The sequence below is a fragment of the Lasiosphaeria miniovina genome (assembly GCF_030549165.1).
Source record: "Lasiosphaeria miniovina strain SMH2392-1A chromosome Unknown B0T26scaffold_2, whole genome shotgun sequence".
Classification (NCBI taxonomy): domain Eukaryota; kingdom Fungi; phylum Ascomycota; class Sordariomycetes; order Sordariales; family Lasiosphaeriaceae; genus Lasiosphaeria; species Lasiosphaeria miniovina.
Window position 1 is genome coordinate 4,941,447 of NW_026848221.1, and position 14,072 is coordinate 4,955,518.

Sequence of the window (14,072 nt, forward strand, 5' to 3'; positions counted from 1 at the left end):
CCTCACGTGAAAATTGAATCACTTCTCGCACGCCAAGAGACGAGCAATTGGGCAATAGGGAACAGTACCTAAAAGGTTCAAACTCAACCACCTCACTTCCCCGGTTCAAAATCCAAGTCGCACAGCAGAGAACACAATGACAGACCACGGCATCCGCACCTGGCAGGCTTGCATTGGTTTCACCCTATCACTCAATCCGCGAGAACAAGAACATGACGTATCCGTACTTCCACTCACCACCCACGCACAATTATGGCACGGCAATAAGGTGGGCAATCAGCACCTTCTTTCGACCTGTTAGGGCCATAGAACAGTTGCGGCGGCATTGTCACCTGATCAAGTGCATCTCGAGAGACCATTGTTGAACTGAGTGAGATGCGGCTTCGTAATTAAGTGAGACAGACAAGGTAGGTAGCTTTAACTAGACAGCTCTCCCTCAGTGGACCAGTGACAAAAAACCCGTCCACAGAGACCATAGCTGGAGTCTGCTGCAGTGCCCCCGTCCTAGCCGTCTATTCACGAGAAGAAGGACGCTAGAGATATGCCTTGGAAATATGGCCCATATGACCTCGGCCCCTTTCCCTCCCCCCTTCCACTTCCTCGTCTCCCCTGGCTGGTTGGTCACCGCCTTCCTATCCAAAATGCAAGACGCAAAAGAGAGGGAAATACGAACGTAGTGGGCATTTCCACTTTACTTCCCGCCACGAGACCAAAATCGCCTCGGGTATCCTTCCCAACACCAAAAAAAAATCCGGGTATTATATATATCAGTAGAGACGACAAAGAAAAATAAAGAAACCAGTACCGAGCCGCTGAAAATGTGTGGAGAGAGCATCTCTGCTCAGGACTGCCGCTTAAAGACGAGGGCACACAGCTCCTTGGAGTCGTGTTATAACGCGCTGCCGCTTCTAGAAATGTTCCTCCCGCCCGAGCTGCCGGTGCCGGGCCGCGAGCCGTGCTGCCTCCCGTAGCCGGGGTGGTGGAGCACGGGGGTATCGGGCGCGGCGGGCATCCTGTAGCGGTCGGTGTCGCTGCTGCCGTTGTACGGGCTCTCGACTGCGGTCATCTCGTACATCTCGTCGCGGTCCTTGCCCTTGTTTTCGATCGGGTAGCCGTTGCTGTTGTTGATGCTGTTGTTGGACGGCTTGGACCGCAGGCTGGCCTCGTCGCCGCCGAGGGCGATGCCGATTGCGATCTCGTTCTGCCGCCTCTCGTGGTGCTGCATCTGTATCATGAGCTTCTCCTGGGCCGTGTTGGGCCACTGGGAGAATGACGGCGGCGGCGTCCCGTGCGCCGACATCTGCTGCTGCTGCTGCTGCTGCTCCTGCATGAGCTGGGTGAGGTGTTGCGGCGATAATGCCGGCCAGTTCGCGTTGGCCGCGGCGCTGGGGCCGCCGTCGCCGGCGCTGATCGGGCTGCTGTACTGGCTCTGGTACGGGCTGAAGTAGCGGGGCAGTGTCCGCTCGGTACCCGCGCTGATGGGGCTCTCGTCCCAGTTGCGCAGAGCCTTTTGGCTGACAGGAGTCTCAAACATCTCGCCGCCGGCACCGCCGACGGTTGCGAACTGGTTGTTGGGGTTCGGCCAACCCTGTTGGGCGTGGCGCTTTTCCAGTTCGCGCAGAAAGGCGCGGCGCCGGCGCTTGCCGTTGCAAACGACACAGCATCCGAGCAGGGCGAGGATAAAGGCCAGGGCGCCAAAGGCGATGCCGACGCGGGCGCCGAGAGACACGGGCCCAAAGTCGGGGGCGGGCGCCATGCTGTAGGTTGGAGCCGGGGTCGTGATGACCACGGGCTGGTTACTGAAGAGGCCGCCCTGGAGGGAGAGAACAGTGCCGGCGGGAGGCTGTTGCTCGCAGGCTGCCTCGAGCACCGTGACATAGTTGTACAGATAAAAGCCGGAAGGCTGGAGGCATCCCGTACATTTGGGCTCCTGGAACATCTCCCAATTTTTACAGTAGTCATAGGTGCCGACGCTCGTGGTGAAGTTGCCGTACTCGACAGCATCCAGGAGCGGTCCGCATGCAGTGCTGAGGCGCCGGGAGTTAGCCGAAGGATTCGAGCCACATCGCAGGGGGAGGGAAGGAGGGCGGGGAAAAGAAAGGCTAGGAAAAGCCTATGGCATCATCATGACTATAAAAACTTTGATTCCGACTTACGATGTGATACATGGTCCGACCTCTTCGAAGCCGCCTTTGAAGAGGCATTCATCTACATTGAAGCGGAGGTTGTCTGGGAGCATTGAGCGTCAGCTCGTTCGTTGGACTCGGCAGCTAAAAGCAAAAGGGGGAAGAAAAGAGTCGCGAGGGAAGCACACGTACATAGCAGCGAGTTGAGGTCGGTGTCGTTCTTGTTGTTCTTTTGGGTGTAGTAGGCGCTGGTGAGCTGGCAAGTGATACATTGCTGCCAGACGGAGCCGGCGGTGGTCGTCTTGTAGCCGGAGTCGTTGCAGACTATCTCGTCGGGCGATGTCGACGACAGCTCGTTGCCGCACACGGACGCACAGGGCGACCCAGGCGCGACCAGCAGGGTGTCTGCCAGCGAGGTGAAGCCGCACACAAGGGCCAGGGCACGAATCGCGGAATTCCGCATTGTTACGGTGCGGCCCATCTTTGGTGTCTTTCGGGCCTTCGGTCTGCGCTGTCGACGGTTCGCCGTCCCCGGGCTAAGGTGTGGCAGCGGGATGAGAGGGTGTGAAGATGACCTGAGCTATCCCGCACAAGCAAATTCCTTCTTGTTAGGATTTTGCGGCTTATGAGGGATGCTGGTGCCGGCTGGGGTCCAAAGGATGAAGCTTCGAGACGCTTATCACCACCGCACAGAGATGCTGCACGACAAAACCATGATAATGATACGTGGTCGCCCGCAGGAACCTGTTCAATATAGAGACAGCTAGTGTTCGAACCTCGGCCGCTAAAGTCGTGATAGCGGCAGTCGGACGACAGAGGTTGTTATATGAAGTATCGCGACAGACAGACCGTGTTGGTTCTACGGATACCTTGTCCGAAATGATCGAGGCAAAAGTTCGAGTAAGCGCGCACGTTGGAAGTGATGTTTGCAGAATCTGCAGGGCGACAGAGAGAGCGGAGAGCCGGAGACGGGGCACCTCAGCAGACTGGTGGTGATGGAAGAATGTGACAGTGACGGGAAGGGGGCAGCGTGCACAGCGGGACTAATACAGTGCAGACTGTCGAGATCGCGCGCTGAGTGTCGTGCACACCATGTACACGAGTAGGTATGTATGTACCAAGTATCGTGGGTGCGGCACTGCTCCTGTCTTGTACATATGAATCACTGCAAAGCATATGAGGCGGGTTACAGATTGACAACAGAGAGGGAATGCGCCGTACTGTGCAGCCCGGATACAGGAACCAGACAACGGCCCTATCGAGAAGGGCGGTCGCTGCTGGCAAGCCAGCCCAGCCCCGAGTGGCGGGGGCCGGGGCCCATCAGGCCGTGCGTGCTCGATGGCTCGCAGCGTCGCCCTGCCCTCCCCGGTGTGCGTGTGCGTGATTGATGGACGGACGGGGTGTGATATTGGGGTCTGAATTGCGCCGTACATTTGTGCCGCGCATTTGGCCCCTCTCGCCTCTCTTGGCCTCTCTCCCCGTCAGCCCTCCACCCCACCTTCCCGCAAAAGACAATCGACAATGGACGACACGCAAAGTCCCGCGGCCGCTAAGAACCGGGAACCATGCCGCTAGGCATGCATGTGCTCAGTCGCATTGGCCAGTGAGAGCGGGGCATGGGCCTTTTGCTGCAAGGGCCCCTGCCGGTCTTCACCTCTTTCCAGCGGGCCACCCGGATTCTGCCGTCATGATTGGCGACGGCTACAGGTTCCCGACCCTCGCATCTTTGCCGGCGACGCATGATGTGGCCCAAACGAGACAAGCTGAGTGTTGCTCTGTGGTTGTGCCCCCCAAGCCCAAGCCCCGCCTAAGCCCAAGCCCAAGCCCAAGCTCCCCAACCACTGAACCAGTCGCTGGTGTGATGCGCTGCTGCCAGTGCCAACGTGAACGCGTTGGCCTAAGGTAGCCGCCGCCCCCAACTTTCTTTCTCCACTGGCGTGCCATCACTGCCATGCCGTCGCACGCGAAGGTGAGAAATCCACCCAAATGTCAAGCCTCTCATCTCTCCAACTTCATGCACCTCACCAGTTGTTGGTCGTCAGCGCCCGTCCTCAGGCACCCCGACTTCTGAGATGCCCAACTGGCGGGATTTTGCTGTAGCCTGTGTGCGTCTAGACGAACCCGCCAAGGACTGCCGTGCGCTCCAGGACATTGCACCGTGCCTGGCTGGCAGAACTTGCCAAGTTCGAGACGACGTTTGGTCGCACAACATTAGCTCTACCCCACCTCGTTGCTGATCGCTATGAACTTGGTTGTTAGCCTATATCTTGCAGAGAGGCGATGCGATAACCAGAGGCTCAGATAGGCGTCGGGTCCATCCATGCTATACGTGTATCCGTCGTAGGTCTGGACTCTGGTGTGAGTGGCCGCGCTCTGGCGGTGTCTTGCCCACTCCATGTGCATCGAATCGAATCCGAGAGACTGACGGCGGAATACGGGCAACAATACGCAAGCAACAATACGACCAAGGCAGCATCAAAAGAGCGAACGAAAGATTGACCGCATCATGTCATCATCATGCTCTCCTCGTCCTACCTCGCCCCTCGGAGCCTCCCGAGCGCAGGATTCTCGCGCCTGGAGAGGGCGTTGCGTTGAGTCGAGGGCTAAGGTTATTGTCCCGAGAGCCTGGACCAACCGACGCGCCGAGCATCTGCATGCCGTCATTACAAAGTTGCAACTGGCCGACGGCGACTGCGGCTGCCATGGCATCATCTCTCTGTGCAGAGTAATAATCTTGGCTCTATTGATCATCTCCACACAATGCATGCCGAACACGGCCAACGTTGTATTATGATCGAGCTTTGCGGCCCTGTATTTAGCGCCCCTGGGACGTCTTATTGCCAACGGGCTTTCCTTGCTTTGGGTGCGGGAAGGGGATGGAGAATGGAGAATGGAGGACGGAGCATTGATTGCTGACTCCACCGTCGGTCGACCGTGGTGGTGGTTACCTATTGCAACGCCAGCTAGCAGAATCCGAAAAGGTGCCGGACCAACTCTCTTCCCAAAAGGTAATGTAATGTACACGATACAGAGCCCAGGTGTTGGGAACGGACAGCCAACCACACGGCATAGCATAGCGCCGGGCGCCATGTGCCTGGCAGAACACAATACTTTTTCCCTCCACTTCGGGTCGGTGGAGGCGGGCAGGCGGGCGGCAACCCAAACCACCGGGTCCGCTTTCTCCTTTTTTGTTGCTCTCCCTTGGACGTTCTCGACGTTCTCGACTCTTTCCCCTGGAAATCATGTGTGATGACGCTCACGGGGGCTCAACAAAGAGATGCGATCCCCGGCTGCTGCAAAACTCGCTCGAAACACATTCCATACCTGGTAGTAGTCACGGCCAAGCGAGCGGATCGAGTAGATTCAGCGCTTGCATGCTATTACCTCGTCCTCCTCGCGGAGCCTCCTCGACGCCAACGTCACACCGCGTGCGTGTGCGTGCGTGTGTGTGTATGGCTACCACATGCACGGCGCGATGCATGTTATTGCAATGTAAGAACTGTAATAGGCAAAAACCCTCAGCGGCAAAGACAACATGCATGGCGATGCCCCTTTTCCCTTCCTGTCAGGTCCGCTACTGCACCCACCCACACGCTCACCCCCCTGGAAAGATGGCTCCCCCCTCGCCATATGGTACGGTACCCATCCCATGCCATCCCATGCCGTTCGGAGAGGGCCGCCGCCCAGAGCATGGCTGTCTCCTCGTTTTCCTGACACGGGGATAGGTATCACATCCATGAAGCCCAAATGTTCTCTTTGTTCCGTGACTAGCAGGGCGTGAGTGAGCGATAGATCCTGCGCATAGACAAGTGCAGCAAGAGCAGAAAAGGGGGAGAGGCAAATCACCGCGCCGCCTGTCTGCGAGTTCAGTCTTTGCGTGTATTCCCAGATGTATTGGATAAAGAAGCCAGAGAGGCAAAGAGAGTTCAGGCTCGCCCCTCTACGTTCTCATCACGAGACAAACTGGATAAAGTTAAACAAAAAAAATCATCATTGTTTTCCTCGTTTATTCTGCCTTTATCATCCATCTATCCGCCGTCCTCACCGGCCTACCTCTCTTCATCCAACCTGCCTACCTGATATCCAGATTAGACAACCTCGACCGCGGCGGTCTCTGCTGCTGCTATCCAAGTATGTTTGTTTGTTTGTATGTACAGACATGCGTAGGTACGTTCTCTGCGTCATGGCTCCGTACTCTCGTCTCGCCTCGCCCCCACTCAGAAGAAGAAAAAAGACCAAAACAGCTCAGGGCTGTTCTTCATCATACATCATCATTCCCAGGCCAGCCATGCTATGCTATGCCATCCATAGCGGGGGCGTGGTGCTAGCAGTGGTGCTCAGCCGATGCATCCGTACATACATGAGGTAGGGGGGTACATACCATACCATCCCATGCAAGGCAGGCAGTTATGATCGGTAGGTACGCGGAAACGGTTGGAAACAAACAAACAAAAAATAAAATACGCCTCCCTCCCGAGTCCGCGCCCATCCCATGGGACGGACGGCATGGCAAGTAAGATACGACGGTAGAACCAACGAAGAACAGGAAAACGTTATAACGCGGACACGGGAAATACAACGAAGAAAGAGAAAAAAAAGACATTGCACCGTCGTCATATGTTTTCATGTTTTGGAGTCGCCTCACCAAACCAGTCTACTACCGTGCTGGTGCTGGTGCTGGTCACCATCCTTACTACTCTGCTCCTGCTGATGCTGGTGCTGCTTAAGCGCCAGACCTAGACCTAGACCGCCGCCGCCGCCGCCTAGCAGACTACCAAGGTCCTCGGCAGACGCGGGCGCCACGAGCGCGGGCACGAGCGACTCGAAGCGCGGGGTCAGAGGGCCGGGGCTGTTGGCCAGCGTGGAGGTGGCCGAGGGGGGCACGGGCGAGAGGACGGAGGTGAAGAAGGAGGCCGGAGAGGTTGGCAGCAGGGGCGGCGGCGGGAGGCGCTGCTGCTGCTGCTGCTGCGGTGGCGGTGGTGGGCTGCCGACGTCGTCCATGATGATGATGCTGCCGTCGAGGAGGCTGCCGTCAAGGAGGCTGCCGTCGGCAAAGTAGATATCCTCGTCGTCGTCATCGCCGTCGAGAAGCGTGGCGGTGCGGACGACGCGGCGCATGTTGTTGCGCGGCGAGTTGACGCCGTGGCGCGGGCAGTGCGGCGAGATGCGCGTGATGCTGCCGACCAGCTCGTCGTCGGGCGACAGCTGCAGCGCGCCCAGGTCGATGTTGCCGAGGCCTTGCAGCTCCATGCCGGAATTGTTGTTGTTGTTGATGTTGTAGTTGTTGATGGGGCTGCTGACAGCCACGTCAAAGAACAGGTCGTTGGCCTGCCGGATCGGCACCGACGGCGCCCGCGACGCCACCGACGACCGCCGCCGCGAGACCTGGCTGCGCGTCGGCCCCACCGAGGTCGACCGCTCGACCGACGTCCCGCGGGCCGCCGGCTGGCGCCCGCGGCTCACGTTCCGCGGCCTCGGCTCGCTGCTGTCGCTATTGCTAGCCTCGAGCTTGCGGTACAGCCCTTTCCGAGACCTAGGGTCATTGTCGTTGTCATCATCTGCAGCATCGGGCTTGTTGTCGTCGGGCTCGGCCGAGCTCGAGATGGCGTGTCTCAGCAGCGACCGCTGGCGGGGGCGGCCGACGACGCCGCGGCCGCCGCGCTCTTCGCCGGCGGGCTGCACGCTCACGCTCCGGAGGCCCGGCTTGCCCTGCTCGGCGCCCGGCAGGGACCTGCTCCTCCCGTGGCTGCCGATTAAGGACGAGATTCGCATCCCCCCGGCAGCCGGCGGCGCCTTGCTGCCGCCGCCTATGCGGTGGCCGAACCGGCTCGCGGGCCGGGCGATTACGCCCCCCGCGCCGCCGCCGCCGCCGCCCGAGTCCTGCGAGCTCCGGCGGCCGCCGTACACGCTCGGGCTGGCCGAGATGGGGATCATCGCGTGCTGCTGCTGGGACGAGTCCAAGAAGTCGAAGTCGCCTTGGAAGGGGCTCGGGCTTGTGGTGGCCATGATGGAGGCGCGCGAGAGGCTCGTCTCGCGCTCGCCAGCGACGGGGTCAGACAGTGGGGTTGCCGGCTGGCGGCTCGTGTTGCGCGATACGTTGCGCGACTTGGGCGAGCTCGGCCTGTCTGGGCAGGGACTCTCGGTCGGCTCGTATGGCGGCGGCGGCGTCGCCGCCACCTGCGGCCCCCGGTCAAATGCCGAGCCGGGACGTCGCTCGGCATCGGTCCGCAGGCTCTTCAGGCTCTCAAGGACTGCATCCAGCTCGTCCCAGTCTTGAAAGGATGCGCTGTCGCCGTCTTCATGCTCGTTGTCTTGGTCGTGGTCGTGGTCGTGGTCGTGGTCGTGGTCGTGGTCCTGCTCGTGATCGTGCGCTTGCTCTGCTCCTGAATAGGCTTCGTCTGTTTCCGAGTGGCTCAGCTCTATGTCTGAATGGTCGTCTGAGTAGTCTCGCCCCGGTTCCGGGTGGTGCTGTTCTATTGCGCCGTTCAGAGTGTCTATAAGGGGCCTGGGCGAGACGGGAGAGTAGCGGGTGCGGTAGAGCGGGTGGTCTGCGAGCGGCGCGGAATCGAACTCTGATGGTCCCCGTGAGTCACGACCGCCTTGCTGCGTCCTCTCGGCGGCCGGAGGCGGCGTGCGCGCCTGGTTGGGGTTCCAGAAATAAGACTTTCGCAGCGGCGACATGATCGACACGGGAGGCACTGCTTCGATGGGCGTGATGGACACGCTTCCTCCAAAGACCTGGGGCTTTGCCGCGTCGGAGGGATACGTGCTTGGTTTCTTGTTGAATCTCCACGGCGACGGTGGCACCGGTATCTGCCCCCTGGATTTTGGCTCGTGCCGCACAAGAGCCAGTGGGCTGTGATCGTCAGGACTTTCAATGATGTCCGACATGCCGCTGCCGGCCGACATCAGGCCGTCAAGGTATGGGGTAACCGGGATCTGTAGCTTGGGCAGCAGCTTCGGCTCGTCTCTCAGAGCCGAAGGCGACGGCCGGGACCCTAGCCGAGACTTGGGCCTTGGGAAGTCGTGTCCGTTTGGCTGGCGCGACCTATTCTCTGTAGGCGACGCGTTGCCGGCTCCGGCTCCGGCTCCGGCGGCCGCGGGGTGGCGGCCATCTGTCTCCGGTCCGTTGCTCGCGAGGTCGGATGCCGTCTCCTCCGGGTGCGAGGTGGACTCGAACTCGATACCACCAACATCAGTCAGCTTGCTGATGGGTGCGGCGTCGGTGTCGACTACAAGAAGCTCTTTTACTCCGCGGCCCAGAAGGCCGTAGAGAAAGACCTCGCCCCCTTTGATGCCAATGACGGCGCTGGTGCCGGCGTACATGACGTCGTCTTCAGCCCCGGTCCGGTTGCAGAAGATGACGATGATTTCCTCTTCTCTTTCCGCGCGAATGACGGGCTCGAGGCGCTGTACCCAGTAGACGAGCATCTGGAGATCAGGTTCCTGTGGCCGGCGGCTGAATAGGCGCGTGTCCTGACTTGTTTGCCAGGCCATGGTCAGGATTACGACGTTTGCCTCGACCTCGAGGATGTGGAAGCCAAACTCGAACGCATTCCACGGCGTCTCGAAGCTGCAGGGGCTGTAGTTTTGCAAGTCAGTCAGTTAGTCAATTGGTTTATCGCAAGCGTGGGGCGGGAGAGGAGCGCACTTGAGGTCCATGCAGATGCCGAGGGCGGCGTTGCCCATGCCGGGGATCTGGCCCGAGAAGAAGCCATCCCTGCCCTCTAAGGCCCACGTCTCGTCCGTGTGGTACAGGAAAGACTTTCTGTAGTTGCCAATGGTCTCGCCGTCGCCGTTGACGATAAAGGACGAGTTGTAGTACTCGGGCGAGGCTGGCCAGTGGGCGGTGACGTCGACCTTTTCCGGGTAGCCAACGATGACGGCGCAGTCGTACTTGAGGGCCGTTGTTCGGGCCCAGAGCGAGCTGATGCCGGACCCCGGGTACTCTAGGAAGGGGGTGATGTGCTGCAGCGACTTGAAGTTGTAGCCTGCGCGCGTGGCATGTCAGCAAAGCGCCCATCCATGTCCGTGTCCATGTCCACGTCCACGTCCTCGTCCAGATCAGCGAGGGATCCCTACCGCTAAAGGCAAGTTCTGGGAGCACGAGCAGGTCAAGGCCCTCGAGATCGTCGGCGCCGGCTCTGCTGAGGATGGCATCGGCACGGTTGAGGTTGTTGTCGACATCGCCGACCTGTGGCGCAAACTGCAAACAAGCGATCTTCATCCTGTCTTGGACGGGCGGGCGGGATAATAGTGCCGAGGTAAATGTCGTCGTAGGTTCGAATGATAGCCCTCACACCGGGAGGAGTCTCTGCTTCTCACGGATCGAGACGAGGGCTGGGCTGGGCTGGGCAAAAGGGCAGTCTGATCAGGTTGTTCGTCGGGCCTGATCGGACTCAGTAGAGTTCATGCGCAGTAGCCATCATGAATGTCGGGGTTCGTTCTGTCCAGCAACAAAGGAAGCAACACAAGACAACACTGCACCTAACCTCAACACCCTCTCCCCGTTTCTCCTCAGCTCGAGATAAAAGGACGTCAACAAGCACACGACGGCGACAACAGCGACGACGACGACGACGACGACAATAGCAATAATAGACAATTTCTTCTCGTAAGGCTGGAAGGGTAGCAGACGGTAGTTGTTTCGAGGTTTCTCCTCCCTCAGCCATGGTCTGGCCTGGCCGGGGGGGTCACGGGCAGGGCAGGATGCTGCGAGTCCGTGGGGTAGCCCTCCCCCACAGTGGGCAGAGAACGGGAGGCCGGGGGAGGAAACGCCCAACCCAACCAACAACGTCGGACCCCTAAGCGCCGGGCTGCTGGTGAGAGCGGACATGGCATTGATGCTCATTCGCAACTCGCAGGGGACCCCGCCGCCCCCGTTGAACCACAGCACAGGTAACTAACATAGCGCCCTCCTCCACTCATTCAGGGGTTGGGATCCCCCACCAGAGAGCATCTCACGCTCACCCTCAACCTACCTCGTCTCTGCCCGGGCAGGTTGCTGCTGCTGGTAGGCAATGGGCAGTAATATTTAAAAGGCGCGCCGGCAAGACGGTCGACAACTCGAGACGTCTTCAGAGCCCGGATTCATTCATGCGGCCAGGCGCCCGACGTGCCCTCTGTCCGTCTGCCCAAGATTGTTGCCCTTCTCGTGCCCGATCGTCGCATCTGTTTGCTTGTCCAGTTGGGGTTGGGGTTGGAGTTGGGGGCCCAGGGGCCGCACCACCACCACCACCAAACTCGGGTCAGGTCATTCGCGAAGCTGCGCTCGCGTTTAATACGTCGACCCCCCGACCAAAATCGAAGAGTTCCCGAACCTCATGCACCTCATGTGATGGGGAGTCTCTGATCTTCGCTTTTCGCTCCCTTTCCCACAGTGCGCTCGGCTAAAGGTGCGCTCATTCCACGTGGTGTAGGTAGGTAGACGTTATAATTCCATCAACATTCTCGGTAATAAACGGCTCGGGAGCGATGTGAATTCCGTGGGGTTTTGCACAAGGAAACAAACAACCTTTTTGGCGAAACTGAGATCCATTCCGTCTTTAGCTTCCCCAGATCTTGGGGACTGCGGGATGGCGAAATACTCGTGCCAATTGGAGCGTTGTGGGAGTGGGAGCCCCCGCCCACGAGAGAAATTTACGCGCCTTTGGACGCCTGCAGTCTAGCAACTGGAGCCGACTCCGCGTCCAATGACCTCGTCTCTCCCGTGGACCATCTCTCCTGCGATTGGATGGCCGAGGCAATCGTGCTACCCAAACAAAGTTTAGCTGCAAATCTGACTGGCTGCACGGGAAGCCATGTGTGGTGTGACGGGTGAGCCGCCACGCAGGTGTCGTCCAGCTACAATCGTCCCCTGCGCTATCTCGTCATCATCTGCCCCGAGGGCGACCTGCAAGTGGTTCCATCTCGAAAGGGAAAAGCTTGAAGTGACGGGAGCGGATTCGGTTGTTAGGTAAGGTGGTGCTCACGTGCACTTCGATCCGAGCCTCTGGGGATTTTGAACTTGCAATTCACCTCCCTCACCGCTCCACGGTTGAGCACCCGGCGTTCTTGCGATGACCATACCACAATGATAAACTAACACTGAAGTGTTCCAAGACAGCATTTGAAGGCGTCGCTGGCCTGTGATGTCTCCAAAGTCAGCTTACTGCCCTCTTAGGCGGTCCTTAGTGCCAGCAACCAATGGATTTCTCCTCTAGAATGGTGTAACTTCAGTTAGTTGGGCAAACGCTGCCAGTGGCCCCCAACGTTGTCTGAAAGCAACCAAACAAGCTTGTTGATCTTCGTAAAGCGTTTATCTCAGAGGTGAGTCTCCACTGTGTGCTTGTTTCGCAGACTTGCACTGTTCGGCTGGCTCCGACATGAGATTGCGGGGCGCGGGAAGAAGCTTGGCATCGGGTCCATCATCTCATCTTTTCACTTATCTACTCTGTACATCCTTCGTAATCGATCCCTCTTCGTCCGAGTGTCGTCGAGAGAATGCGGCCAACCTCGACCGCTATAAGTCGCAAAGGCATGTACGGAACACCAGCTAGCCTTTGTACATGGTGCCAACACTCGAAATCTCGAGTGCGCTTGTCCAGCAGCCCCCCTCATCGACGTCTTGGCAATGGCAATGCAAGAGGAATCACCACGTCCCGGGAATCCGGAATTCTACGCGTGTAAACTAAAAAAGTTGGATCGACAAGGGGAGATCGGAACAGAAAACAACCGCCCTGCCAAGCCTTCAACTCCCGCCCCAACAAGACGTTGTGTGTGTCAAGACCACGCGGCTCTTTGCCGCAGCCACAGCCGCCATCGTCATCTACGCCCGTTAAGCGCGCTGTTGTTGTGGAGATTAGGAGGTGAGATCGCGCAGTGTGAGTGAGGTGGTGTACACCTCAGGCGGTTGCCACGATCTGCTGCTGGTGCTGGTGGTGTCGTCGACGATCTCGAATTCCAAAAGAACATCAATAAAACGATCCGAGCCACACCGCGCTTGATTTAGTGGTGGGCGCAAGCGCCGCCATCGAGTCGGCTAGACATGGATTCTCCGCTAAAATAGGAAAGCCAGTTGGATGTCATGCATACAAGCGAGCGCTTCGCAGGCCGACAACCAATCACGACGGCGATGGCGCCAATGTACCATGCATGCCTCGCGTCTTTCCCACCACTGGGGCACAACTTGGGGACATGATGTCGTCCAAATCGGGGTATGTGTTGCTGTCGAGTCTGGATTCGGTTTGCCAGTTTAGCGCGGCATGGCGCTTGTTGGGCCTCGATGCCGTCGATGGTCTGTTCTCTGTTGGAACTTGGCAGGGGGGTTGGATCTGTGGAATCTGGAATCTGGAAACAACCTCTCTCTCCCCCTCACCTCTTCAAGGTTCATGGCGACCAGCCTCATGTTGATTCCAGCGAAGCTTGCTCTGGAGACTAGAGAAAAAAACTAGAGATAAGCCCCCTATCTCGGGTCATCTTCTCCTCTTCACGCCTTGGGATGCATTCGGTATCGCGATTAGGACGGCAGCCGACTGCCGGTTTGTTTAAGTCTTGGCAGCCCTATGAATAAGCGCCGACTGGCCCCCGTCGATTCTTACCACCACCCACCCGTCTATTTGCATTGCCAGCGCCGCACCGCATGCATTGTCCTTTGTCGAGGCGGATAGCCCTTTTGGGCTAGGCGTCGGCCGCATTTCAGAGAAGGGATTGTGCGGCGCAGGTCCGATAGACGAATTCCTTCTCGCAATGCCACTTCCGGGAAGGAGCAAACCCGCAGGGCCCGCCTGCCTTGTTTCCATGTGTGTCACCATGCAAACACCTGCACCGCGTACGGAGGACACGTACATACACTCCATCTCGGGAAGTCTCGACCCTATCCAAGATCGGTGCCAAGCCCAGGGCAGAACTGCCTAAGGTAGGTGGTGGTACCTTAGCGGCCGACCAGGACAGCCAACTTTGGGCCGC

General features: G+C 58.7%; 3 protein-coding genes across 3 annotated transcripts; all 3 read right to left on the reverse strand.

Moving 5' to 3' along the window:
* Positions 1-841: 841 nt before the first annotated feature.
* B0T26DRAFT_163552 (uncharacterized protein) lies at positions 842-2,888 on the reverse strand. Its single transcript, XM_060433513.1, has 3 exons — positions 2,319-2,888; positions 2,157-2,229; positions 842-2,027 (listed from the first exon to the last, which is right to left on the reverse strand). The coding sequence occupies exons 1-3, from the start codon at positions 2,605-2,607 to the stop codon at positions 890-892; spliced, it is 1,500 nt and encodes a 499-aa protein (XP_060301064.1). The 5' UTR covers positions 2,608-2,888; the 3' UTR covers positions 842-889.
* A 1,452-nt stretch (positions 2,889-4,340) lies between these two features.
* On the reverse strand, positions 4,341-5,338 carry B0T26DRAFT_163560 (uncharacterized protein). Its single transcript, XM_060433514.1, has one exon. It carries the CDS (start codon positions 5,214-5,216, stop codon positions 4,602-4,604), a length of 615 nt encoding a protein of 204 aa, XP_060301065.1. The 5' UTR covers positions 5,217-5,338; the 3' UTR covers positions 4,341-4,601.
* A 3,988-nt stretch (positions 5,339-9,326) lies between these two features.
* B0T26DRAFT_627692 (carbon-nitrogen hydrolase) lies at positions 9,327-10,353 on the reverse strand (the record flags this gene model as incomplete). Its single annotated transcript, XM_060436210.1, has 3 exons — positions 9,327-9,708; positions 9,778-10,117; positions 10,209-10,353. Coding segments are annotated over 3 exons (867 nt in total), but the record flags the coding sequence as incomplete, so codon positions are not given.
* Between the last annotated feature and the right edge of the window lie 3,719 nt (positions 10,354-14,072).

Excerpts from the sequence above, each read along its gene's own strand:
- B0T26DRAFT_163560 (XM_060433514.1), bottom strand. The coding sequence starts at position 5,216 with ATGGCGCCCGGCGCTATGCTATGCCGTGTGGTTGGCTGTCCGTTCCCA.
- B0T26DRAFT_163552 (XM_060433513.1), bottom strand. The coding sequence starts at position 2,607 with ATGGGCCGCACCGTAACAATGCGGAATTCCGCGATTCGTGCCCTGGCC. Across the intron at positions 2,230-2,318 it reads CGACCTCAACTCGCTGCTAT|ACAACCTCCGCTTCAATGTA; the intron begins GTACGTGTGCTT and ends CAATGCTCCCAG. Across the intron at positions 2,028-2,156 it reads GTCGGACCATGTATCACATC|CACTGCATGCGGACCGCTCC; the intron begins GTAAGTCGGAAT and ends CCGGCGCCTCAG.